Genomic DNA, 27,198 nt, shown 5'->3' on the forward strand with positions numbered 1-27,198 from the left:
CCCATTCCCATCTCTCTGAACTGACCATAACCCCCATTCCCATCTCTCTGAACTGACCATAACGCCCATTCCTGTCTCCTTGCGCTGCTGGGGTAGGAGGGACGGGTAGGGGGAAGGTGTTTCGAAGGGCTGATTTTACTCCCCATTCTCCTGCTCTGCATTAGTTAGGAATAAACTCAATTCATATCTCTACGCTGAACCTGTTTTGCCCGTGACGACACTGGATGAGAGATCTCTTCCGGTCCGTCTCTCAACCCGTGGGCCCTGCATTGAAAGCTCTCTGTTCAGCGGCAGAGGGGAGCGGGTGTCCTTGGGGGGAGCCTGGCAGCCGTCCGGGCTCAGCCCAGCACACAAGGCAGCGCTAAGCGCCGCAGCTCCGGCTCCGCTCCGCTCCCCCCGCTCCGGCCGCTCCTTCCGGGGCGGCTCCCGGCGCACCGCGGGCGCTGCCGGGCTCGGAGCGCGGAGCGGCGGGGCCATGCGCCGGTGAGCGGGGCATCCGCGGCTCCCCGGGGCTCGCAGACTGCCCTCACGGGCCCGGCCCCCGCGCCGCTCACGGCCCGGGCCCCGCTGCCACCCCCGGCCCCCTCTGCGGGGCGGCGCCGGGCCCGGAGCGCGGCCCGGGCCGGGCCGGGCCGGGCCGGGCTGGGCTGGGCTGGGAGGATTTGGGGTCCCTCTGCTCCGGATAGAGCTCAGAGCTCCGGAGCAGGTGACCCCGGAAAGGGAAAAGCGCTGCTGAACTTCACAGTTTCTCTTCGGTGTCGCGGTTTCACTTCTTTCTTCCCTGGCTCGTTTGAAACTGGCAGTGTCTGGCTAGATGCTGATGCGAGATTATTTCGGTCAATAAAAATGACGGCGCGTGATTTTAAAGTAAAAATTAACCCCCCCCATCAATATAAAAACACCCGAAGGCTCCTTGGGGTACTTTAATGTTTTCAAAGGAATCTCGAATTTGTTGAGTTTTCTAGTAATGTTAAAGGGCGCTGTGGTCAAGTAGTTTTGGTTCCTTGTTTTTCTAAATCTCATAAAACCAGCCCAGGAGGTGGAGGAGCTGTGGCAAGGATGTGTTTTGAGCAGTGTTTCCTCTGTTGCCTTACTGCCCATGCCTGTGCTGTGGTTGTGTGCCCCAGGGTGAACAGCAGCCTGTCCAGTGATGAGCTTCTCCTGGAAGACTTGGAGACAGAAGGAGAGAGGCAGCTGAAGAGCCTCCTTCACCACCAGCTTGACACCACTGTCTCCATCGAGCAGTAAGTCCTGATGTGGCTCAGGTGTGGTTTGAGAGACCAGCCCCTTGCTGTCCCCAGTTCCTCAGTGCTGAGCTGTTTGTGCTGTTGTGCTCCTTTGGCTCACAGGTGCAAGTCAAAGCGGAGATGCTTCGCCCCTGCAGCTTTTTACAAACCTTTCGGAGAGGAGGCTGCAGGGGCTTTGACCCTGTCACAGTTCCAGGCCCTGCAGGAGAGTGACAAAGAAACCTCCTCTCTCCGGGAGCTGGGGCTCTCCGACTCGGAGATCCTGCTCTGGAAGAACCGGGATTCAGCAAGGAAGGTGGGCGTGCTCTGCTCTCACCTGAATGTGCTCGGGTTCCTCCCACCCCGTGGCTCTCTGGTAGAAAATTCCAGTCCTTTGTAAGGAAAAGAATGGCCACCCCTTGTATCCCTTGCCTTTAGCCCAGCACTATCCTACATTTCTTCTGGCCTCTTTCCTTTGGTGGAATGGTCAGTGTTAAAAGATATGGTGGAGACAGGAGTGGGTCCTTTGGAGCACAGCAGGATGTGAGGATATTCCTGCCTTTGCCTTGATCTCAAACAAATCATTTCACCTGTTTACACCTGTGTGTGAAGGATTTAAATGCCAGAAGAGAACGAGAAAATATTTCAAAGCCCCTCAACATCCTCCTTTGAGTATCCTGATACATCCCTGGATCCCACTGCTGATTTGGGATGGCTGTTTGTAGGGGGTGTTCTCCTTAGGGGCTTGCATGTCCTTCGGGGGTCCTGGGACAGCCACATGGAAACAGTGCAGAGCTGTCAGACCACTGTGTGGTCTGTGCCACCAGCACTGTGTGGTGGCAGTGCCTTGGCTCCTTCTTGGGTGCTCTTCCAGCAGGTGCTTCCCTTTCCCCCACCTTCACCCTTCCTTTTTCACATTCCAGAGACAAGAGGCTTTTGTGGTTGTCCTATGTCAGGTGCACTGGAGTGTCCTGCTCTTAATTTGCCAAACTAGAAAACGCAAAACAGGATTTGGGCTGCTCCTTGGCTTCCCTTGGTCTCCTCTTCCCGAGCGATAGCTGTGTGCAGGAGAGAGTTGTCTGTGGCAATCAGGGGTTTGCCTCTTTTCAGCTGAAGTCATTACTTGCTTTGGTGTTTAAATGCAAATCCAGCCCTGGTGTGGCCTGATTAAAGCTAGGTGCAGAGAGGAGTGGTGATAATTTAAGAATGAAAATCAATGTCGTCAGTACCAGCTGGTATATTTAGTATGAAATGTATTCTGGGATGTTCAGAAGGAATTATTTGTATGGAAAACACTGCTCTGACGGAAAATAAGGCTGACATCAGGGCATGTCTTCTACAGGTTCTGAGAGGGGAATATTTAGGGAGAAGGCCTAAGTCAGGTAGTGATATGCAGCTTTGGAGGTGGAGGCCCCGAGTGAAAGGTTCCACCATGAGTGATGAATAATGTCAGCTGAGACAGAGAGAACTTCAGATTGCCTGGGGAGCTCTTGGCAAAGTACTGAGTGCAGATTTCTGTTATTTTCAGCTGCTAAGTGGCAGCTTTTTTGAAAACAAAGTACAACAAATTATTTCCGGGAGTTGCTTTTCCGTATAAACAGCCTTTTGTGCCTCAGGGAGGCTGTGAAATGGTGAATGGAAGAAGCTGTGCAGATGTGGGGCAGAGGTACCATGGGAAACCCTGTTAGGTTGTGCTCAGTGCAGGGAGGAAGCCTGGTTTCTTGCCCGAGGCAGGAGGCTCTGCCACAGTAATTCTCAAACTGAATGTGAGACCAGAAAATCCATCCACAGCCCCTTCAAAGTGTGTTCTCTGTGTGCTGATCGAGGCGGATGGGGGAGCAGAAGTGCCCTTTCAGCAGCTGGGCTGTGTCTGCGTGCTTTGGCAGCATGAAGTGGCCCGTGCAGGGAGGTTGGTTTACCCAGGGATGCTCCTTGCTCACAGCTGAGCTCTGAGGGCTGTGCTGCCGTTCCTGTGTGGTTTCTGGAAGCTGGCTCAGTGGTGCTGGCTGGGGTTTAGTCCTCAGCACAAACCTCCCCTCGGGTGCCAAGCGGCAGCTGGGGGTCCGCTTTTCAGCAAACAAGGTTTTCAGGGTCACAGACTAAGAGCTTGGTGGAAACTTGAGCTCCTCGGGGATGCTGCAGGTGTGGGGAAGGAACTGCCAGAGGATGGTTGTGCAGTCTCTGAAGGTGGCTGTGGAAGATGGCTGGGATCAGAGGCAGCAGGGACAGAGGGAGACAGGCCGGGGAGAGGGAAGCAGCGCAGACAGGTCACGAGAAAGGAGCTGTTTCTCCACTTCCCTCAAGAACTGAGCTTGCTGCGTGGTTCTCTTTGTCCTAGCCGTGCAGTACCAGGACCTCTTGGTGCCTGGGGGATGGTTCCTAATTGCACCCGCTGCAGGGCCGGGGCTGTGCCTTTGACTGGCTCCGGCGCTGGCGTTGCTGAGCCCAGCCGTGCTTGTTTTGCAGGGCTCTGGGCTGGGGGCAGCCCCGGAGGCCACGCGGGAGCGGCTGGATGCCATCCAGGAGAAGCTGGAGGAGCGCCGGCGCATCCTGGCGCTGCCGCAGAGGTTTGCGGGCAGCAAGCAGCTGAGCCGGCGGGAGATGGAGATCGAGAAGGCCCTTTTCCAGGGAACAGACCGGCACTCCTTCCTCCGGGCCCTCTACCACCAAGGTGCTGGGCTCAGGGCTCCCCCTGCCTTGGCTCCAGCGCACAGAGCCAGCCCGTGTGGGAGCCTGTGGCAAGCACATTTCTCTCTCTCTCTCAGGATTTTTTATTGAGGTGCACAGAGAGAAATGAAAGAGAAAACAATTTCTGTTTCTGCTCCTTGTTTTTCTCTTGTGGAATGTGTTTGGAGAATTGTTTACCCAGAGTGAGTGCTTGGTTGGATCATGGTGGATTGTTTGGTCCTGACAGCCAGTCGGATCCACCTGTGTCTGGGCTCTGGAGAACAGGGTCACGAGTTGTGAGTTAGTGAGATATGAGAGGGAAAGTAGCATCTAGTATTTAGTATCCTCTTTTATATAGCATATTAATGTCTTATAACATAATTATCATAAATCATTCAGCCTTCTGAAATGGAGTTAGACATCATCATTCTTCCCATTGGGTTCGCTGACATCTACAACAGGAGCCCAACCCATTTCTGTCTGGCCCTCTGTCCCTGAAGATGTGGTTCTGCTTTGGTGCTACGTGGGAGGAGATATTTTCCTCTCTTACAGGAGCAGACAGAGAGTTGGTTCTCTGAAGGGTTTAATATAGAAGCTTTTAAAGTCTGTTTCTGGATCTCCTTGAGCTATTGCATGTAGTGCAGAGCAGCTCGGGGTGTGGGAGAGGAGCTGGGGTGATGCTTTGGTAGAGCCTCGAGGCCTGAGTTACACAAAGTGCCTGTGTGGGACTGGAGATTGTTCCTTCTCTGAGGTAACTGCAGGGGGTGAAGGAAGCAAAGGGACAGAGCAGGTAAGAGGAGGAGTGACTTGTTAAAGCCTCATCCTTGAAGGGGAATTGGATCCAGTTGAAGGCTGGGAGATGCTGCTCTCACATTTGTCCTCATTTCCATTAAAGAGGATTAAAAGAGATCATTGATCAGTCCATGTCATGGACCTTCTTTAAACCCAGGAGCTTAATCTGATGTCCTTGAAAGCCAAATGTTTCTATTCCATGTAGTGGTACAGGAAGGCAGCATGGCCCATCCTTGCTGCACATGCAGGAGGAGGAAGGTGTGTTGAAGGAGTCACTAGAAAGTGCTGAAATGTGGCTGCAGATAATCAAGTGAGGGCACCTCTGAAAAGAGCTCTGATGTAGCACAGGTGGAACTGCTACTCTCTGCAGGTTCATCCTGAGCTGGGGAACCAGCACTTGCTGGGGCTGCTCTTGTTTTAAACAACCCACAGAGGCTGGGGTGAAACAGGGTTTCTCCTTTCTGTGTCTCTTCCTGCAGTCTCTGTGTTTTCCAGGATACTGGTGATGGTTACCGTGTATCTCTCTTATGAATTAGATGACACTCAGAAGAGTGGAACCGATGGAAAGGATCCCATGGTTCATCTGGAGAGTGTTTACCAAGAGCTGCTGAGCAAGAAGTGCCCTGAAAAAGTCCAGTCTGCTACAAGTGACCCCTGCTTGTCCTCAACGCCACAGGGGGCTATAACTGGGGAGTCATCACTTCCAGACCAGGAGGAGCAAGCAGAACAGGCAGCAAGTCCAAGTGTTTGTGCAGCAGAGCCCCACCAGTCCCCTCCAAGGCCTGTGGTTATCAAAGAGCCAGTCGAGTTTGTCCCAGAAGAGGAGATCCTCAAGAACCGCCTCTCAGAGGAAGAACTCCGGAAAATCCCCAAGTTCTCATCCTACCACCCGGGGGAGCCCAGCAAGGTAAGCCGAGATGAATGAGGATTTAGCCTTGCTCAGCAGGATGCCCTGAAGCTGTGTCAGTGGGCACAGGCTCCTCTTTGCTGTTGCCTTGAAGTTGCTGGGCTGATCCTCCAGGCCAAGGGGGAGAGCAGCCTCCACTCTGAGGGGGAAAAGTGTCCTTGGGCTCTGATGGGAAGTCACCAGCCTGGCCAAGAGTTGGACTTGTGAGCCCAGCCCTCCCTTGACGGGGCTCACCCCCAGATTGGGGTGACCCCGGGTGGTGGTAAAGTCTCTCCTCCAACCTGGGCCTTCAAAGAAAGACTCAGTAGTCTTCAGTCATCTGGTCTCAAGGCAGTTTATTGCATGTTATCTCAAGGCACACACACTCCCTGGCATTCTCCCTGACTCCTTCTCCCTCTGCGTCTCTCTCCGTCTCCCTCCATCTCTCTCTGTCTCCGTCTCCATCTCTTCTGCCCAAGGGCTGGTGCCATCTTTTATATCACACATTACCTATTAAATGTTTATAGTTTTTCCCCAATGCCTATCACCTATATTGAACAGTGACTTTCCACTCTAAACCAATCTGTGAGTGCCAACATCACCAAGAACATGGAGGATAGGAAGGAGAAAAGAGGAGGACAGGGCACGCCCAAATCCCTCCATCTTAGAACCTCTGACCCCCATGTACAAAACTCAGACCCCTCTGTACAAGGCCTAAAACCCCCCTGTACAGCACTCAAAAATCCTTCCTTTCACTTTGCGACTACTTCTATTATAATATCTAAACTTTTGTGATTTATTGTTCTTCCTGCAAGGTTGGTAAATTGTTCCATGGATCAGATTCAAAGCCACAAGGGTTCCCGGGTGCCTGCCAGGGTCTCAAATGCTTCTGACCTGGACCCGGAACATCCGAGAGTGTCTGAGGGACACCTTGGGTTCTGACACACCCTGGCTCCAGCAGGTCACCTCTCAGATGTGCTCTGTTTGGGCCTGGCTGAGGCCTGCTGTCACCTTACTCACATTGTTCTGTCTGGTAGCTGGAGATTATTGTGTTTTATAAATAAATGGAATTAACTGAATAAACTGAACTGTTTTATAATAAACTGAAACTGTCAGTGCTTGATGCAGGCAAGCAGGGTGATGCCTTGAGTTCAGAGCTGCCATTCTCTGTACACCCACCTGTCCTCTAAATGCCATCATTAGCACACGGGTGTGCGGGCTCAGCTAATTCACACCTTGAGCTGCACAGCCTTGGGACGGGGCTGAAAGGTGTCTTTGCATGGCAAAGGCTGGCTGACCCTCTGTGTCTGTTACAGGTGCTGTATTTGAAGAACCTGGGCCCCCGAGTGACAGTGAAAGACCTGGTGTCCCTGTTTGCTCGCTTCCAGAAGAACAGCCCACTGATCCAGTTCCGCCTCCTGAGCGGCCGCATGAGGGGTCAGGCCTTCATCACCTTCCCTGGTGAGTTGCTGCCCCGTGCCTCCCACTTCTTCCCTGACTCCCAAAGGTGTCACATCCTCCTGCTGCAGGGCACTGTGCTGCTGCCAAGCCTGCTTTCCGAGGAGAAGCAGGGGAATTCACCCCCTTCTCTTCCTGTTGTGCCATGCTCCCTTCCCTGGCTTGGAAGATTTACCAGAGCAGGAGGGATGTGCTCTGCCACGTGCAGTGTTCATTCAGCACGGCAGCCTGGCTGCACTAGAGCAGGCTGAGTGGCCAGCAGATGGGAACACCCATGGGATAACCGTGTCCCTGTGGTGTGTCCTGTGCCCGCTGTGTCCTCTCATTGCAGACATGGAGTCAGCCCAGAGCGCCCTGCAGCTGCTGAACGGGTATAAGCTGCAGGGGAGGCCCCTGGTGATCGCCTTTGGGAAAAGCAGGAAGCATTTGCCAGAGGCTGACTCTGCCAGCCCCAGCTCCTCTGCTGCAGAGAACCCTCCTGCCACGTGAGGGAGGGAGAACCAGCAGCCTTGTGGAGAAATCTCTGCTGGAACCTGGGACAGCGCAGGACTGCTGGGAGCCAACGTGCAGGTCCAGCAATCTCAGAGTGGGGAAAGGAGAGCTGGGCAGTGCTGAACACTGTTGTGGTAAGGAGGGAGGGAAGAGGCCAGGTAAATAAATGCACTTATTGTGGATTTAAGTACTTATTGTGGCTTTAGGTATTTCCTTAATGTGTACTCATTGATGTTTATAGTCCACAAGGCTTCTAGAGCCAAGTGTGCTGCATTCTGCTGCTCCAGGACTGTCCACACTCCTGTCCTGGGAGCCTCCCAGCCCAGCGGGTGTCCCTGGAGACAGAGACTGCCCTGAGCCCTCCAAAGCAGTGTTTGTGTACCTCACCAGCCTACAGGCAGAGCTAAATCACAGAGACCACATTTCTCCACAAACTTCAGGCAGTTTCTCAGCTTCTCCTGTCCAACACAAACATCACCCTTGGAACAAACAACACATTTTATTGCAAGAAAAGAAACAAAGCCAGGTGATCGTTTCAGATCTCAAACACCTCTACAGTATGTGGAGGTTTTACATTCCTCCCTAGAACGTGGGGGTGTCTCAATCAAAGGTGATCCGAAAGCTGCGCTCCTGCTCCTTGCGGCGACTCTCACAAACCTTGGTCACCTCTTCCACCTTTCTCTGCAGCACAGCTGTGGCAGAAACGAGGCATTAATGTCCCAGTCACCCCAGAACACAACCCTGCAGAGTTTTGCTTGCAGGACAAAGCAAAACATTCAAGCAGGGCATTTTTGGTAAAACACTGCAGTTGTCAGGAGTAACTTCCCAGCAGAGGCCTCGAATCAGGCACAGCAGGAGAATTCAAGCAGATGTCAGAAGGGACAGTGCCACTGAAGGTGAGGAGGAGGATTCCTTGGGCATCTTCAGGAATTCAGGGATGAACACTCACACACTTGCTCCTGCTTCCCATTCACATTGCCAAAAGGCTGCAGGACAAATCTCACCTGAGTTCTGGTCAATCCACTGCAGAGAATCCATGTGTGCATTCAGAATTTTACAGATCTGCTGGAGCTGAGCAGAGAGAGAAGGTGCAAATCAGTTGTGAGGCTGCATAAACACCAGGAGGAGCCAAAGACAAAGTTTCTCCTTGCCCAGCTTCCCTAAGACAGCAGCCACTTAGCCAGGGAAGTGTGTGCAGCAACGCTGCTGCTTTGCTACTCCATACCAGCAAAAAAATTGCAGAGTTTAGATGATATGTCTGTGACTTTGGCTTATTTAATTTAGCCCTAGGAACCAGCAGAACATTCATCATCTTAGTCTTAGGGTGGCAAAATTCAAAATGAATGTGGAAAAACACAGTCTGCAATAGTGAAAGGAAATTTTTACGGAAAAAAAGGCTGCTGAGTACAGCCATAAGGAGCATCATAATAAATTTAATATAAATAATAAAAAATAAAAATAAAAACTTGCACATACCGGGTCACTCGTGTCTGCTGGGCCCCTTGATGTGTTCAGGTGCTCAGTGATGTCCTTCAGATCTTGTGCCATGCGCTTCAGCTGAGCATCGATGTTCTCAGCCAGTTTGTAGCTGCAGAGCACACAGGAACCAAGATCAGAATGGTTAAAGCCAACTTGGAAGACCTGCTCGCAGTCACAGCAGCTGTGGGCCACCAGAATGAGCTTCCACATCTGCAGCCAAGGCTGGCAGAGACCTGGGATCAGCACCCAGAGAGGCTCCATCAGCCCCATGAAGGGACTCCCAATCTGTCTCCCTTGATGTACACATGGAGACAGAGAAGCAAGAGAGTGGAGGACTAGGAGTAGAATCTAAAGTTGCCATGCATAAACCAGCACTAAACACATGCCAGCAGCCACTGGCTGTTCAGCCCTGTCACCCATGCCAACTCCATCTCCTGCTGAGTGCTGTGAGCACAGGCCAGTGCTCGTGGCCCATCCCCAGCAGGTTTGTGCCTCACGTCCTCTCCCGCTCCTCGTCGGCGTGCTGCAGGTAGATGGTCCCGCTCTGCTCCTTCACAGACTCCTCCAGAGGGGACAGCAAGTCCTCCAGCTCTTTCTGCTGGGACAGAATGAAGTCCAGTTCCTGATCCAGTCTGCAGAGAGAAAGAGCCCAATGCTTCCCATTCGTGTAACAGACACTGCAGAGCTGTCACACAGCCAGGCAGGAGTGCAGAGAAGAAATAAAATCATTGCAAGTGCTCCAGGTCTCCTACCTCTTCTGGTCAACCTTCACCTTCTCTACTTCTCTGTGTAAGGAAGTAATCTGCAAACAGAAGACGTTTCATTACACCTTGAAAACCAAGAAGGCAGCTCTCCAAAGAAGAGAGGTGGGAGGGAGAAAGCAGCAGCATGCAAGTTCTGCTGGAAACAAGAGATGGCCACATGGAGATGGACAGAGCCAAGATGGAGTAAGGGAGGTTCAGCTTGGAATGATCCCCCCTAAGAGAACTCGGCAGCGCAGAGCAAAGGCACAGAACAATTTCCAAGTCCAAGGCCTAAAGGCCAGAACTGACACACAGAGAGGCTGTGCAAAGCACCCAGGTGGAGCTGACATCTAGTTCTTTGACAAGCAGAAAGTGCCACTCGGTGGCTTGTTGCATGTGTAACAGAGAGCGTGGAGGAGCCAAGGGAGCAGAATGAGGCTCCCCTGGAGGTCACCTCACCTTCTCTCCGTTCTCTATCAGCATGCGGTCCCAGGCGTTGACTTGTGTAGCTTGGTGGAGGAAGTGCTTCTCTTGGTCTTCCAGTTCCAGGCTCCACTTGTTGATCAAACTCTCCAGCTGGGCGTAAGTCATCACTGGGGGGGCACTGAGAGGGAGTGAGGGGCACACAGGACACGAGGTGAGCAAAGAGCAACAGCACAACACTCACTGATTTCCCCTTCCTCCTCCAGACCCCAGCCTGAGCACTGCAGCTGCTCCTGCCCAGGCAGGAAATGGTCAGAGGGAACAAAAACCCACCTGGGTGTGCTGGTTGTGGTTATGGCAGCTGTGGAGGTCACAGCTCCAATGGCACCAGTGGTGGTCAATGGCTTCAGATTCAAAGGAAAGCTGGAAGCAGAAGTAGTCCCTGCAGGAAGAGATTCAAGTCAAGCAGCAGAAGGGGACACACCTGGTACCTCAGGAGCAGAGAGCAGCTCCAGGGTGCACTGCCCATGGCTGTAGGAGCTGCAGGAGATCCCTCTGGAGGGAACAACAGCAAATGCTCCATCTGCCAAGGAGGGAATGAAAACATCCCCAGCCCACGGCCTTGTCACTATCCTCCTGCTTTACTGTCAGAACCAGCAAGTGCCAGCACACCCAGCTCCTCCCCTGCACCTTTGCAGGGAAGGAGAGAACTTCTGTGTTTTCACAAAGAGATGGAAGAGGATCTGAGAAAGACAGACTGTGCTCTTTTGAGTTACTTGAGGGCTTTACAAATCACAGCTGCTGTGCTGCTACTCCAGCATGGCCCTTTACATCCCTCCAGAGCACTCAATTCAGCCTCCCTTCTCTTCAGTGGCTTTCAGCATCTTGTTCCTACCAGTGGCAGTGCTGGTTGTGGCAGCTGTGGTTGCAGGAACTTTTAATCCAAAGCCAAGTGTCCCCAGACCGGCTGTCCCAGTGGAACCAGTGGAAGTGGCCCCCACTGTGAAGAGAAGACACCATTACCAGGTTGCAGAAGCCATGGACTGCAGGGCCCCTTGGAAAAGCTGTGCCCAGCCTGCTGCCCCTCCGCCTGCAGCAGCAGCAGCCACGCTGCTCCTTTATTGCCCCAGGGACAAAGCTGCCTGGAGAGACTCACGTGAGAGGCCCGTGGTGCTGGAGGAGGCTGGGGCTGAAGAAGTTGCCACAGATGCAAACAAGGAGGGCCCCGTGGAGCCCAGCACTGAGGTGGTGCTGGTGGTGGAGGCCGTGGTGGCAGCTGTGGATGTGACTGCAGGGACAAACAGCTCCATGTGAACAAGCAGAGCACGCTGAGCTCCCAGCCCCTGCACAACAACCCTGCAGGGAGGGGGACATAAACTGCCCAGCCACACCTAGCTCTTGGGCATGTCAGCGTTTTCACCTCCTTTTCCTCTTATTCTCCCTCCACTCCCTGTCTTTCACAATGTGCCCCTTTCAGATTGTGCCTCCCTTCCACTGTGCTCCCCAAACAGGCAGAGAACAGGATCTGGCACGTGGGACACAATCAGAACCTCAGGACACGCTGTCCAACGGCTCTTGGAGCTGTCACAGATCACCACTGCCAGGCCAAAGCCACAGGAACAAATGCTTGGGGCCCCTTCCCACACCCCAGTCTATTTGTCTGCTTCCAACAGACAACTGTTACCAGGAGGACAGCAGGCTGCCCAAAGCCTCGAGGAACTGTTGTCTAGAAGAGCTTCCTACCTCCAAGCTTGGCTCCAAAGGACAGGGTGGGTGCCTGGCTGGTGCTTGTGGCCAGCGTTGCCGTGGTTGTACTGGTGGCTGCTGTTGAAGGCGGTGCCCCAAAGGTCAGACCTGGAACCAGGAGCCAAAGGAAAACATGGACTTTCTTCCTCCAGGCCAAGGAGCACTCGCTCCCCAGCACTGCAGCCCCTGGACAGGCCTGTCACAAACACCTCTGGCTCCAGCCCCTCGCTCCACTCTGCCCCAGCACAAGCCAGAGGCTGCAGACCCTTGCCCCAGGTGCACCTGCAGATATCCCCATGCCACAGGCTCCCAGCCCCCAGCTGCCCCAGGGCTGTGTCACAGTCTGTGTGACAGTCCAGAGAGCCACCATACACAGAGTGTCAGCACACAACCTCAGAAGGCTTCAACCCATACACAGCAACAGCAGAGCACTTCAGAAGGCTGCAAGCACCCACCCTTCCTGTTCTTCAGCCCAGCCTTTTATACCCTCATGTTCATGCATGGCTCTGTGTGCCCTCTGCTCCCTTTGGTGGTTGCTCAGTGCCCCTGGGCACTCCATGGCTCATTGCTGCCAATGCTGCTCACCTGCTCCTCACAGCTGTGCCCACTGGGGATGAGGCTGGGCCACAGCCCCATCCCAGTGACCCAAACTGTGCCACACACAGCCCCATCCCAGTGACCCAAACTGTGCCACACACAGCCCCATCCCAGTGACACAAACTGTGCCACACACAGCCCCAGTGACACAAACTGTGCCACACACAGCCCCATCCCAGTGACACAAACTGTGCCACACACAGCCCCATCCCAGTGACACAAACTGTGCCACACACAGCCCCATCCCAGTGACACAAACTGTGCCACACACAGCCCCATCCCAGTGACACAAACTGTGCCACACACAGCCCCAGTGACACAAACTGTGCCACACACAGCCCCATCCCAGTGACACAGACCGTGTGCCATGTCCCAGCTGGGCACAGCACAAGCTGCAGGGCTGTTCACCCACCTGTGGGCTGCCCCCCGAGGCTGAAGGGTGCTGCTGCCGGGGTGGCAGCTGCTGGGGTGGCCGTGCTGGTGCTGGCAGCAGCCGCAGGGGCCGTGCCGAAGCTCAGCCCTGCGGACGTCGCCTGCGGAGCCGCGGTGCCGATGCTGAAGCCGGCTGTTCCCGCCTGGGTCGTGCTGCCACTGGAGAAGGTGAAGCCTCCTGTTGTCCCAGACGGAGCCGTGCTGCTGCTGCTGCTGCTGCTGCTGCCAGCAGAGGCAAAGGCAAAGCCAGACGGGGCTGCTGCCTGACTCGAGGGCGTACTGCTTGCGACGGGGGCACCAAAAGAGAAGCCCCCCGTGATCCCAGGGGCTGGAGTGGTGGTGCTGGCTCCAAAGTTCACTTTTGGTGTGTTTGCCCTGGGGAAGAAAGGAAAAGAAAGGAAGCCATTCTGCTTGAGGCACACATCCGCTCAGCTGCACAGCTGGCTTTCTCCCTGAGCATTTGCTGCCAGCACAAAGCTCCTCTCAAAGAGATGCACACCTGGGCAGGCTTGTGTGCCACTTGTGACAACAGGCTCCATCCGGCTGCTGTCACCTGCCATCCCCCTTAGGGCTCTTCCTGCTGAGCCTCCCTTCCTCACCTCCACCCACCCAGGTACCACAGGACATTTTATGGCAGCGTGCGTGAAGCTGCTCCTTCTTCTCTCAGCTCGCCGTTTTCCACTGCCTCTACACACGGCTGTTTTATTTTCTGCTCGTCCCCATCTGAGCTCCCTTCCCACAGCTCCCATCTGGCAAGCTTTGAGAGCAGCAGTTCTGCAGAACCGCCCGAGAACTCGCAGCCTTTCCTGAACGACAGATCCCTCCCGGAGTGCCGAGAAAGCACTCAGAGCACGGCGGGTTCGGGCCAGAAAGAAGAAGACGGTTTCTATTCGGTAGCAGAGCTTCAGCGCTGCTGTGTGCACGCGTGTCCAGCCCGGTTCCAGCGGGAGCGGGAACATCTCCTTCCCCACGCGTGTCAGGGCTCCCCAGGGCAGCAGCGGCCGGGCCGGCCCGGGGCTCGCCGAGCGCTCGCCCGACGAGGCGATGGGTGCAGGGCGCTGGAAGCGCCAGGCACAAGGGCCGGCCGAGGCTCGCTCGCTCGCTCGCTCGCTCGGGGCAGAAGGCCCCGCCGAGCCCCCGCCCGGCACCGGCGGGACCCCGCTCCCTCCGCCCGGCCCTCCGCCCGTGCCCGCCGCCGCCCGCGGCCCCGCCCGGGCCCGGCTCTCACCCCAGCGGGAAGGCGGCGGCCGCCGGGGCCGCGCCGGCCGCGGGGGCCGCGCCGAAGCTGAAGCCGGAGGGCTGCGCGGCCGTGCCCGACCTGCTGAAGGAGAAGAGCCCGGCGGGCTGGCCGCCGCCCGCCGCCGGCGCGGCGCCGCCGAAGCTGAAGCCGGCGGAGGCGGGGGCGGGCGCGGAGAAGGAGAAGCCGGCGGTGGGCGCGGTGGTGGCGGCGGCTCGGGGCGCGCCCAGGCCGAAGGCGCCGCCGGGCGCGGCCGCCCCGAAGCTGAACTGGCTCATGGCGCGGCGGCGGCGGCGGCGCGGGCCGAGCTCCGGCAGCGCGGCGGCGGCTCCGCGCCCGCGCGCGCCGCGATGGCGTCACCGCGCCCCGCCCGGGCCCGCCCCCGCGCCTTCCCGCCCTCCGCGCCCATTGGGCGGCGCGGCCGCCACTCGCGGGCCCTCGGCTCCCATTGGCTGCTGGGGCGTGAGGGGCGGGGCGTGTTGGCGTTGCTGTGGGGACGGGGGACGCGGCTGCGGGACCGGGGTGCGGGACAGGGGACACCGGGACAGGGGACACCGGGACAGGGGACACCGGGATGGGACAGGGGACACCGGGATAGGGGACACCGGGATGGGACAGGGGACACCGGGCCGGGACAGGGGACACCGGGATAGGGGACACCGGGATGGGACAGGGGACACCGGGCTGGGACAGGGGACACCGGGATGGGACAGGGGACACCGGGACAGGGGACACCGGGATGGGACAGGGGACAGGGGACACCGGGATGGGATAGGGGACACCGGGCTGGGACAGGGGACACCGGAACAGGGGACACCGGGACAGGGGACACCGGGATGGGACAGGGGACAGGGGACACCGGGATGGGACAGGGGACACCGGGCTGGGACAGGGGACACCGGGCTGGGACAGGGGACAGGGGACACTGGGCCGGGACAGGGGACACCGGGATAGGACAGGGGACACCGGGATGGGACAGGGGACACCGGGCCGGGACAGGGGACACCGGGACAGGGACACCGGGACAGGGGACACCGGGCCGGGACAGGGGAGAGGGGACACCGGGCTGGGACAGGGGACACCGGGACAGGGGACACCGGGACAGGGGACACCGGGATGGGACAGGGGACACCGGGCCGGGACAGGGGACACCGGGACAGGGGACACCGGGACAGGGGACACCGGGATGGGACAGGGGACAGGGGACACCGGGATGGGACAGGGGACACCGGGCTGGGACAGGGGACACCGGGCTGGGACAGGGGACAGGGGACACTGGGCCGGGACAGGGGACACCGGGATAGGACAGGGGACACCGGGATGGGACAGGGGACACCGGGCCGGGACAGGGGACACCGGGACAGGGGACACCGGGACAGGGGACACCGGGCCGGGACAGGGGAGAGGGGACACCGGGCTGGGACAGGGGACACCGGGACAGGGGACACCGGGACAGGGGACACCGGGATGGGACAGGGGACACCGGGCCGGGACAGGGGACACCGGGACAGGGGACACCGGGACAGGGGACACCGGGATGGGACAGGGGACACCGGGCCGCGGCGCGGGACAGGAACACGTACCTGCCAATACCGGTCTCGTTCAAACAGGCGATATGAAACTGGGAACTTTTTTCAGTGCCTGCTTTCTTTGATCACTGCCTGGGCTCTTTTTTCCAGTTTAGAATAACAGCCTTTCATTCCAGAGGAATCTGTCCTTTTAAATTAGATAATTTCGAGAGAATTGAGCGGGTTTTAGCTAAATGTGCTGATTGACTTGCATTCCAGTGGCAAAACTTCTGAGAAAAAAATGAATTTCTTGTTGAGAACTCTTGACCTGTTGCAGAACAAGAAGCTTTACTTCCTTACCAAAAATTTCAGGTCAAATGCTGAGCGGAAATAACTGCTAGAGTTTGGACAATTATCTGGATATTACTGAAGGAAAATTATTTCCTCTGATCAACAAATTCCAGGGTGCAACCAGTTCATATGGCTCAATGGCTGTTAGCTGTTGAAGTTCAGCATTCCATAAAACCTGATAAGATAGCTTTATCATTAAGTAGAAAGGAAACCAGCTGGCTCTGGGGGCCAAGAAGTAAGTTTTTATAACCTAGAAACCAGATAATAAAGGCACTTTTCGACAGAGAAGGAAGCAATATCAATGTTAGCCACATTGTCTGAAGATGGAGACCTAAGAATGTGTTGGAAAGTTCAGTGACAGCACCTGTGCAGTACTTGTGGCTGCCAGAAAAATGATAGTTCCCTTTCTCTTTTAAACCCCTACATGCCGGATTTTTACCTTGTGCTTCAGGACACCAAGACGAATGGTGCCCGGAGAGAACTTCTCCTAACACTGTTTCCTTGTAACTCCTGCCTGTGCTGGTGCCTTCCCTTGGAATCGGCTGTTCCTAGTGGTCTGTGCTGCACACGGGGTGAAGCTGCATTTCCCTGTGCACTCCTCTGGGATCACCCCACCTTCTCAGGTGCCCTTGGGGCAGAGATACCAGGCTCTGCAGGTAGAACCAGTGCTGAGGACTGTGCTCCATTGAGGCTGGAGGTATCAGTAAGGTCAAGTTGACCTGCATTCCATATCAGAATCACTCCCGTGGAGAAAAAAAAAGACAGGTTATTGTCACAGGGACTCATTTCTGAGGGGAACAGAAGGCCCAGTGTATGGACACTGGAAACAAGGACAGGTTACACAGGAACATGAGGGAGATGCTGTTCAGCATTTCAAGGAGAAAATTCATGTGGCCAGAGCTTGATTAGTGTTCGAGCTTGCCAGCACTGTGAAAGACAGCAAAAAGGACTTGTTAAAACATGTTAACAGCAAAAGGAGGATCAGAGATCACATCGGTGCGCACTTGATGAGGTCAGACACCTCACAAGCAGGGACATGGGCAAAGCAGAGGTGTTTGATGCCTTCTTCACCTCTGTCATTGACATCAGGGACGGGCCCTGGCACCCCTGGAGCTCCGTGCTGGAGGGCTGTGATTAGGGCAGGATAAACTCCCTGAACGTGTCTGAGGCTCGCTGCTCCCGCTGGATGTACATAAATCTACGGGGCTCAGTGGGGTTCATCCCAGGGTACTGAAAATGCTGGGGCTGTCATCACAGGATCTCTCTCCATTATTTTTCAAGTCTTGGGAGACTGGAGAGGTCCTTGCACACGGGAAGCTGGCCAAAGTTCTAGTTTTCAAGAGGGGCAAGAAGGAAGACCCTGGTAATTACAGTCCTGTCAGTCTCACTTCAGCGCCTGGTGAAAGAGAGTTATTTTTCTGGGCATTACTGAAAAACACTTGAGAGACAACACAGTCTTTTGGCTTCCAGCAAGGAGCAGGTTTCTGGCTGAGAAAATTTCCCTGGATAAGTCTCTCATTCTTTTTAAGTTTTGGGATGGGGGGGAGGGTGAGAGCTGAGTTTATTTATATATGCTTGCGTGTTTGTGTTTCCAACTGCTCTCTTTCGCGCTCCAGGAGCCCTTGCTGCCCGTGTCCTGGCAGGAGGAGGTGACCTGCTCCCACACGGTGGCACTGCTGACCTGGCTGTGTCACGCACGTGTCCCCACTGCCTGCCCAAGGAACAGCCCAGTGGACCTTGGCATCTCGCAGAACCCCAGAATCGTGGCCCTCTGCAGCTGGTTGGTGAACCACAGAGCGATCTGAGTCACCGTCTGCTCCTCCTTGCAGGATTTTGGGGAAGGGGAAAGGCGCTGGGTTACAGCAGCACTGAACACATGGTGTGGTGAGAGCAGTCCTGCTCATCCCTCGCTGGCTCAGGGCGGTCATGGGGCCAAACACCTCCTGCTGCTCCTGTTTTCCCTGCTTCAGCTCCCCCCCAGACCCCTCTCGTTTCTCCTCACTGCTGCCATGCTGAACCACTTTTTCCAAACATAAGCTCCACCAATGCCTTTGCCCCCAAAGCCTGTTCATCTCTCCTAACACCCCTGTAGCTCCTCCACATTCTTTTTTCCTCCTATGCTTTTCTTTGTGCCCACACTCCTTCCCTCTTTGCCCAGTGCTGCATTTGAGGCCTGGGCCAGAACACAGACTTGCAGTGGGGTGGCCTTTCCTTTCCTGAAGTCAGGCTTTGGATTGTTTCATAAATGGGTCAGGAATCCAGGGCTCCGTCAGGTGCAAGGTCTGGTTGTGTTTGTGGACAAACAGCTGTGGTCTTGCAGGACCAGCATGGCTCTTCTGTGGCCATGCTGGACTCTCCTTGTGGCTAACACCCTGCCTGGCTCAGGCTGAGCTTGATTTTGGTCCTTCCACGCCGTGAGGCACTCGGGCATCTATCTGATCAGCCCACGCAGCTGCTAAACTGGGTCCCTGCCTGTGTTTTCCTCCTGAGCGTGACTGTCTGTTTGTTAAATAATGTAGCGACACGAGGTTCCTTGAACTCAATTTCTCTTCCCGTGTAGCCATGGGAACAGCCGGTGGGGTGGTGCCACTGCAAGGCTGAGCCCCGCTCCTTCAATCTTCCATCACTGCTGTCCTGCCTGGCAGCTTCGCTTCTTTAGGCTTGTCTTCTTAGAGTCCTCTTCAGCCAGCAGCCTGGCTGTACTTTAAACCTGGGAAATGTCGAGGATGATGGGGAGTTTGGAGGAAGATGAGAGGTTTGGAAGCAGCCAGATGTGACAAAGGGGAGAGGTTGCACCCAAAAGATGCTGCAACTCCCTGTGCTGCCTGCAGTATATGGCTTGTGGAAAGAAAATAAGGGCAAGTGCAAGTAGTTCAGTGTTGTTCAAGCCTGTGCTGGTTTTCAGTGCAGAAGCATCTTGAAACCCGACTTCCTCCTTTATACCTAAAAATGAGTGGCTCAATAAAGGGGCTGAGGAGAGCCCACCCTTACAGTCACACATTCCCCGTCCCTTCTGCAGTACATTCTCTCACCCAGGCCGTGGATATGGAGGAGAGGGTGTGTGTGTGGCCAGCCCAGCATCACTCCTTTGTCTCAAACACTACATTTTACCTGGAAAGGCATGAGAACATGTGACAGAAACCAGTGCTTAGGTGATATCACCACAGGTGTGCCGTGTGCGTTGCCCGAGAGTCAGAGTTGAGCAACAGAGTGATGTGGACAGAGATCCCCCATCCTGCATGGTGAGGGTTGTGTCACATCGTTTCCCCCAGGGCTGCGCTTACACCTTACCACAGAAGGGACTTTCTCTGTCGCTATTGCAGGCAGAAAAGACATGTCCATACACCTGTGGGGTTTTTGCAGTCTGTAGGACCTGTGTCTGTGTCTACCATTCCTGATCTGCTTGGTTGAATCTTGTTTCATTTCCAGGTCATCTTCTGAGATTTCAGAGTTGTTTCTGTGACCTCTCTTGACATTTTCAGATTGTGTTGTTTAATGTGGGAGCACTTGAGATCAAAGGTATCTCCCTTATCTCCCTCCATTCATGGTTTGAAAGTAGCATTTCTTACCTTCATTCATTGTTTGGTGTTTTGCTTCTGACATCTCTCCAGCAGGTCCTCAAGCCACAGGCCTACACCCTAATCACATTCAATTTTCAATAGAGATGTTGAGGAGATTGAATCTGTACCAGGATATTGCAATGAGCCAAAGTTTTACTTTAGCAGTGTTTGGGATGCTTGCACCAGTTTTTATGGTTGCATGAAATATATTTTCTGAAGTACAAAATAGCCAATGGTCTTGGGAGCATCCATGTTTCTGACCATTCTGGGGAAGTTTTATCCCAAAAGCCAATCATCCTTTGAAGCATCTACCCTGGGTGGGTGAAAAGACAGACCTTTATTTTCTTCTCCGAAGCTGCTTCTAAAGCAGGAAATGTCCACACCTCCTTCAGACTTGATCTCAGTGTTCTTCACGGCACATATGCGTAATCTTAGCTGCTGCTGCTGCTCCTCCTCTTTGCATCTTTTTTTATTCCCTCCCATTTAAGTAGCTCTGTGATCTGAACTTTATCCCTAACATACTTGACCTTATTTTTCAGCAGATTATTCACAGACATCCTCAGAGTTTTTCATGGCGTGTGTCAAGCCCTTGGGCTAAAAGCTGTCTCCTGGTTTATTCCTGCCACCCAGGGAAAGGAGAACATGTTTGAGTGATTGTCATGGTTTAACCCCAGCCAGCAACTCAGCCCCACGCAGCCACTCCCTCCCTCCCCACCAGTGGCATGGGGGAGAGAACTGGAAAAGTAAAAGTGAGAAAACCCGTGGGTTGAGATAAAGACAGTTTAATAACTAAAGCAAAGTCGTGTATGCAAGCAAAGCTAAGCAGGGAATCCATCCACTGCCTCCCTTGGCAGGCAGGTGTTCCAGGAAGGCAGGGCTCCATCACTGCAACAGTGACTCGGGAGGACAAACTCAGAATGTCCCCCCTTCCTCCTTCTCCCCCAGCTTTATGTGCTGAGGGTGATGCCAAAGGTCTGGGGTATCCCTGGGGCCAGCTGGGATCAGCTGTCCTGGCTGTGCCCCCCCAGCTCCTCACTGGTGAGGGTGAGGAGCAGGACAGGCCCTGGCTGTGTGCAATCCCTGCTCAGGGATAACTCAAACATCCCTGGGTTATCAACCCTGTTTCCAGCACAAAACCAACCCCAGCCCCACAGCAGCTGCTCTGAAGGAAATTCAGTCTGCCCAGCCAAGCCCAGCACAGCGATGTACAGAAAACAGACATGCAGGAGTTAGTGAGAGGAACGGGCTTTGCTGAATGAGGAGGTGGTGAGCAAAGGCCAGCTTTGATGCAAGCATCCATCAGCAGAGATCCGTGAGCCTATGGAAGTGTTCAGCAGCCTGTGAACAGTTAGCAGGCTTCATATTCTCACCTCTCTGTGTCTGACATCAGCAGCAAGATAAAAATATATGCTCCTTACAGCAACACATGGGTCTTTTGGCATTTCTTGAGCTGATTTGTTTTCCCCAGTGCGAGGAAATAACACACAAAGTAGTTCTGTGATGGAGCATTTCCTAAATGGATGTAGCTTGGCAAACTGCAGCTATTAGTTTTCCTTAGATAAGCTGGTATCAGAGTAGCTGGGTTTGAAACCTGGCACTTCTCTTCTGCATCTTTCAAAGCTCTCTCAAGGATGCCTGTGCCAGGAGTTGCTGCCAGAATAGTTTGGGGGCATTAAGTTGCGTAGTGGAGATAAACACATACTGGAGGTGAGGAGGTCAGAAAGGCATCTTCAGAGATAAGGATGTTTGGCAAAGCCTTCTCCTCCCAGAGCTCCCCGTGCCCACTGTGCCAGCACCATGCTGTGCCCCATGAAGTCCTGGGGCTGCAGCCAGCAGCCCTGGCAAGGCTTGGGGGGGACCCAGCCTGTCCTGCCCTTGGACCCAGCACTGCATGGGGGTGTGCAGGAGCAGGCAGGGGTGCAAGGAGCCAGGGAAGAGCAGTGGTGTGTTTCCCCTCAGCTCACTCTGCTGAAGGCACTGTGGCTCTCTTCATCCCGTCACTGAGCTGGGAGCTTTATCCTGCATTTCCTGGGCAGCCTCAGCTTTGCAAAGATCTTCCACGGGAAAGGGCAGCTGCACTCAGGCACAGCTGAGGTAAACTTGTCTCCTCACATAGCACTGGGCTGCCTTTGCACCGTGTTTTGCACTGCTTATTCCCTTTTATTCCCCGTGAGGATTTTACTCAGTACTGAAGTTGGGTGGATTAGCTGCATCTACCTGTGACCTGTGAGGTAAAACATACCAGTTTTCAGCTGCAGAATCCCAAGGCAGAAATCAGCCCCTCGGCACGCTGGTCACCCTTAGCACAGCAGGGCCTCCCTGAGCTTTGGGAAGGAGGCCACAACCCACAGCAAGACCCTTGCTTGTGAGCAGGCCCTGGAGTGTCAGCTGCAGGGACAGGTCTGCCCAGGCAGGTGGAAATTTTTTATGTGCTAGCAGGATCCTGCAGCTCCCTGGGCTGGGCGATGGGGACTTTGTCCTGGGAGCCGCTTCCAGGGGCTTTGCCTTGCAACAGGGAGATCCTTCCCCTTGCCGAGGATGTCCCTGGACCCGGAGCCTGCTCTCCTTGCCTTGAAACAAGGAGCTAATTATTTTTATCCCTGATATCCCTCCCCTGCCACCTCCCCGGGCAGCATGGAGGTGGAGCGAGCCTTGCCCCGGCCAGCAGCCAGGCCTGGGCTGAAACACCCTGCCAGTTCACAATCTGGAAACATTAAAATAAAGGTGTTTGGGAAGGGCAGAAGGCTGAGGAGGGGGCTTTCAGTCGTGGGAGGACTCAGTGGGAGCCCTCAGTGCTCTGTGAGATGTGTGAGATGTGTGCCTGGCTTCTGTGGCAGCTGGGGAAGAACCAGAGACAAAGAGCAGTGCCCTCACTCCTGTAAAAGTGTACTGGAATCGTTCAAAGGGCACATCAGCATCACAGCGGTGGTTCCAGGGACAGCTGAGGTCTGCCCTTAGCTCTCTAATGCCTGCAGAGTCTCTGGGCTTTTCTATGCTCTGAAAAATACTGAAGGCTGAAATTGTGCCTGGCACTTCAAAAGGAAAGGGCTAAAATTTGGGTAATGAAAATGCACCTGTTGGAGAAATCTTGGGAGCACCTGACAGGTAGAGCTGGTGCTGTGGGACTTTGCTCCAGTGACCTGAGAAACCTAAAGAGACAGCTTTTCTGGGAAAGCAAGTTCGAGGCAATCATGCTGCTTCTGACGTGAGTCTTGTCCTGCTTTCAGCCTTTTTTAGAAGGCTGGACATCCCAGAAATAGAGGGTGTTGTAAGTTCTGGGAAAAAAGACACCTGACTTGGGGAGAGATTAGTTTGCCAGTGTGGGAAAAACTTCATCCAAAGCACACCCTGAAATCCTGAGCAGAGATAAAAGGCAAGCAACCCCAAAGCTGGTGAAGCCCTTCTGGTTTCTCTGCTTATGGGGAGATCTGTTTCTTCCAGACTTGTGGTGCTTGGCAGAGAGCCTGGAGGGGCTCAGCTGGGCCTGGGGTCTGAGCATCTTCTAGGTATGAGGCTTTGTTAGCAGCTGCCAAAATGCTGGTGCCCTCAGGCATGGAGGTGACAGAATGGCAGGGATTGCTTGGGATGACTCTCTAGACCTGCTAAGGTGGTTGCAGCTCTGTTTGTCCGTGTAAAGGTGTTTGGGATCCTCTGGTCTTCCTGTCTTCTGTCCAGCATGGTGCTGTGGAGCCATCACAATTTATCTGCAATTCTCTAAACCAGTTCTCCAAAGCAGATTTTGGCTGATTTTGGAGATGGAGTAGGTTTTCCCAATGTTTCTGTAAAATCCGTGGAAGACCTTATGTTTGTACCACTATAAAAGTATGTCTTGCTCACTGAATTGGTGCGGGTTTGCTACAAAGCCTTTTTTTTGCTGCTACAGATTGCATGTACATGAGGTGTGCTGAGATCACTAACGTGAAGCTCCTCCACTAGAGATTAGACTCAAATTATTAAGGAACAATCTGATTGTGATGTTAATGCAATGCCTGGAAGATCAAACCTCCGTGTCCTCTCCACGGCTATCAGCTTTCCTGAGATAAACGCCGTTTATAACCCTCCTGATAGATTTCTGAGCTGTTGTTCAAACAGGAAGGTGCTTTCTAGCAATCTCCCTCGGTGCACCCAAAGGCCTCTGTCCCCTGCAGTGTCGTGGAGTTCATTCTGCCCTCATATCTTTCCTTCAAGACCAGAAGATCCTTTAATGTGCCTTTAAACAGATCTCATCTAGGAGGCTGTGGAAAGCCGTGAGTTTGTGCACCAGTTTTTCCCCTGATAGAAGGTTGTTGTTCCAAAGAGGAGCTTGTTTCTCACCTCCAGTGCAAGGTCTCCCAGCAGGACCAGGAGAGCTGGGCACCGACAGCCCGTGTTGTCTGCCCTGACTGCAGACAGGGCCATCCCCACGGCTCCAGGAGAGCAGGGGGGCTTTGGAGGTGAACTGTGAGTGCAATTGCCAGCTGAGCACCTCAGATACCCAGAGGTGAAGCCACGAGCCTCTTTCCTGGGCTCAGGGGCATGGCTGGGGCAGGGAGTGCCTCTCCCATTCCTGCTGGTGCCTGACTTGAGCCCAGCCTGGCAGCCAGGATTTGGGGTGTCTGGGAGCAGCCCCTTTTGTTGCGTATCCTCTGCTGCTCCTGCAAAGGCTGCTGCAAAGCCATGGGCAATCTTCCATATCAGCCCTGGCTTGCTGAGGGGCAGGAGGCTCTGACACGGCGTGGGAGGCAGCTGGGAGTGTGCTCTGGCTGGGGAGAGGGTGGAGGAATGTGCTGCTCCTTTCCAAGTGTCTTGGCCCGTCAGGAACCTGGCCTGAATTTCCTTCCCCCTCCCATCTCTCCTATCTGAGCAATTCCTGGGGTCTGTGGGCAGAAACGGGCCCTCCCAGCACGTGGCCTGGTACTCCCCAGAGAGCTTGCATGGGTTATTGGCTGCTGCCTCAGGCCAGCTGTGCTAGGCAGAGATGAGCAGCGGGTTGGGAATGCCAGAAGGAGCTCTGCTTGCCGGAGGGCTCCAGGGAGGCAGGAGGTGTGTGATCCTGGTGGGTCTGTGCCCTTTTTTACCTGGGCACTGCTTGCACCTTGGGCAGTGCTTGGTGGGCAAGGGCTGGATGCAGGGCCCGTGGAGATGGGCCGTGTTGCTGCCTCTTTGGAAGAAGAAGTTGTGACCTTCTGCACGTTTCTCGTGACCAGCTGATGAGGTTGCAGTCCCTGATCCCAGGTTGGGGTGTACTGAGTGTTTATAGTGCTTCTATCACTTTTGAAGATAAGGGCACGTTAGTATTTTATTGCCCTGTTCCTTCCATTGAGGCATCATCCAGAGGGAGAAGAGGAGAGAAGGACTCATTTCCTTATGACAGGGGATTAGTCACTGCAGCCTGGCCCTCCAGCGAGGGCTGCAAGGCTCCCCACTCCACCACACCGGCCTGCAAGGCAAGGGCTTGAGATGGAGAGAGCCCTTCCCCACCCAGCCCTCTTCCCACCCCTGCTTCCCCCATCTCGCCCTGAACTTGGCTGTGCTCCCTGTGCCTTTCCTGCAGGGAATCCTGGAGCACCCTCAGCTTTTGCCACTGAGCTGGTGAGGGGCAAGAGGCCATCTGAGGAGCTGGCTCTGTGCTGTGCTGGCAGGGCTCCATCCCTTCCCTCACGCTCACCCTCAGCAGAGCTGCCCCCGGGACAGTCTGGGCTCCTGTTCCCTCTGTCCCTAGCCTGGGTGACATCCAGGCTGCCCTCAAGAACCTGGTTTATCAATGATGGGGAGCCTGGCTATTGCGTGATGCAGAGATAACCACTGCCACCACAGCTGTGCACCCAGTGTCCTCCCCTCCCCTTCCCCATCCTCCTTCCCAAGTGGAACCTGTGTCAACCTGCCTTGCCCTGTAGCCAAGTTTCACAACTTTGGGTGCATTCACGTTGAAGGCCAGGAAAGCTGGAGGGGAGAAACGTTCCTCTCCCTGAACCCACCCACTGCTTAATGCAGGGGCTCCCCTGTGGCAGGGCTGGTGGCCCAGGGGCCCGGGGAACTGGTCCCTGTTCCAGTGTGATGGGTGTTCCTGTGCCCCAGCTCTGAGCTCTGCCTGCCTCTGCCTGTGCCAGCAGCCTTTCTCCTTCTGGGGGAAGCTTCCCTTCTGCTCCTTGAATTAAAGCATTAATAAGCCCAGCACCAATCAAGCTCTGAGCGTTTCAAATGCCCCTTTGTTTAATTAGCACAGCCTCTGCCCGCAGACAGCGGTGGGAGGCGAGGGGCAAGGACCCAGTGCCCAGGAATTCCTCCTCTTTAAGGTGTGGCATTTTGTGCCAGCTATTTTCTCTCCCACTCTCTCCACCAGCTGCCCAGAATAAAAACCATTTATGGCCAAAGGACCCTCAGAACTTGCAGCATCTCCTGGGGGGGCTGCACCAGCAGGTTAAGCCTCTTGCGTGCCCCAGGGCACTCTTTACCCCCGGGGCAGGAATAAATAACTCAGCTGGTTCACGCTGTGCTTTGTGCTTTGTCCCTTGGCCATGGAAATGGGGCCACTGGCCTTTGCCTCGAGGTCCACCTTGGTCCCCTTCAGCGAGTGTCACCCTGGGGACGGGTCCCCGTGTAGCTCCTTGCTCTCTGAGGAGGGGAGAAAGCATGACCCAGCGTTATCAGGAGCGTGTTAACCCCACAGCAAACATGATTTCACTGGTGCAAGGGTGACGGTGGTGACGTTCGAGTGGAGGACATGGTCCCTTCCTCTCCTAATCTAAATTGCTTTATGAGGGGCCAGCAGGTAGACCAAGGCCTCCTGCTCCCTGGGGGACAGGGTGGTCTCTGGGTGGCCCTGTGCCGTGCCACAGCCGAGCCGGGGTTCTCTCACGTGGGGCACTGGTACAGCAGATGGATTAAAATGTTCTTGCTCCCTGGTGGGCTGTGGGGCTGGGCTGCCTGCACCTCCTGTCCTGCCATGGCCTGGCACGTGCCAGCATCCCCCAGTGCCACCAGCAGCCTGCGTGGATGTCCTGCTGCTGTTCCCCTGCAGGGCTGCAGCCACGCAGCCTGTCCCTCCACACACTTGGCTCCTGCCTGCCCATCCCTTGCAGCTTTCCAGTGTCTCACTGGTGGCATTTTTCTCCCCAGACAGACCCTTCAAGGACCTTGGGGCTCAGGACCTGCCTGTGAGGCCTCTCTGCAGCTGAGCTGGGCTGCTCAGACTCCACCATTAGCTGCGAGCTGCCTCTGCTCCTTGGGACCATGTTTGCCCCAGGAGTGCCAGTGCTCACTGGGATGGGGATGTGGGAATGCCAGGGCTGCCCACCACCTGGGGACCTGGGTGTGCCACACACAGGGGCAATGAATCCCCCTGTGGGCATCCCAGTCTTATCACACCTGCACTCCTGGAAGCAAGAAGGGCTGGGGGGACAGAGGGAAGGTGCTGCCTGCTATTATCCCACAGGGAGCTCTGCATGTCCCTGCTGGCACCCTGGCAGTAGTGGTGCGTGGCAACCTCCCAGCGTGGTGCCCAGGGACAAACTGTGCCAGGGAGTGGCCCTCCTCCCCCTCAGCAGTGCTCCCACCGACCTGGGCTCCCGGGTGACAAAGCCATCAGCTGTGGGGTGGGGAAGGCCGGCCAGAACAAGCGC

The 27,198-nt window shown here is 55.2% G+C and overlaps 2 protein-coding genes across 3 annotated transcripts; one reads left to right on the forward strand and one right to left on the reverse strand.

The window, feature by feature from the left end:
- The first annotated feature begins 378 nt into the window (after positions 1 to 378).
- Positions 379 to 7,711, forward strand: RBM41 (RNA binding motif protein 41). 2 transcript variants are annotated; one of them, XM_053956001.1, is made up of 7 exons: positions 379 to 483; positions 1,128 to 1,244; positions 1,350 to 1,542; positions 3,693 to 3,897; positions 5,222 to 5,592; positions 6,888 to 7,032; positions 7,361 to 7,711. In XM_053956001.1, the coding sequence occupies exons 1-7, from the start codon at positions 476 to 478 to the stop codon at positions 7,516 to 7,518; spliced, it is 1,197 nt and encodes a 398-aa protein (XP_053811976.1). In that variant the 5' UTR covers positions 379 to 475; the 3' UTR covers positions 7,519 to 7,711. The 2 variants fall into 2 exon arrangements, with proteins under 2 accessions (XP_053811976.1, XP_053811974.1); XM_053955999.1 differs by lacking the exon at positions 379 to 483 and having other exon boundaries at positions 886 to 1,244.
- Positions 7,712 to 8,001: 290 nt separating this feature from the next.
- On the reverse strand, positions 8,002 to 14,456 carry LOC128795316 (nuclear pore glycoprotein p62-like). The gene is made up of 12 exons (XM_053955994.1): positions 14,170 to 14,456; positions 12,922 to 13,316; positions 11,910 to 12,020; positions 11,323 to 11,454; positions 11,062 to 11,166; positions 10,500 to 10,608; positions 10,203 to 10,347; positions 9,753 to 9,802; positions 9,498 to 9,632; positions 8,998 to 9,109; positions 8,526 to 8,592; positions 8,002 to 8,213 (listed from the first exon to the last, which is right to left on the reverse strand). Exons 1-12 carry the CDS (start codon positions 14,454 to 14,456, stop codon positions 8,122 to 8,124), a joined length of 1,740 nt encoding a protein of 579 aa, XP_053811969.1. The 3' UTR covers positions 8,002 to 8,121.
- Between the last annotated feature and the right edge of the window lie 12,742 nt (positions 14,457 to 27,198).

The sequence above is a fragment of the Vidua chalybeata genome, chromosome 14, assembly GCF_026979565.1.
Source record: "Vidua chalybeata isolate OUT-0048 chromosome 14, bVidCha1 merged haplotype, whole genome shotgun sequence".
Taxonomy (NCBI): Eukaryota; Metazoa; Chordata; class Aves; order Passeriformes; family Viduidae; genus Vidua; species Vidua chalybeata.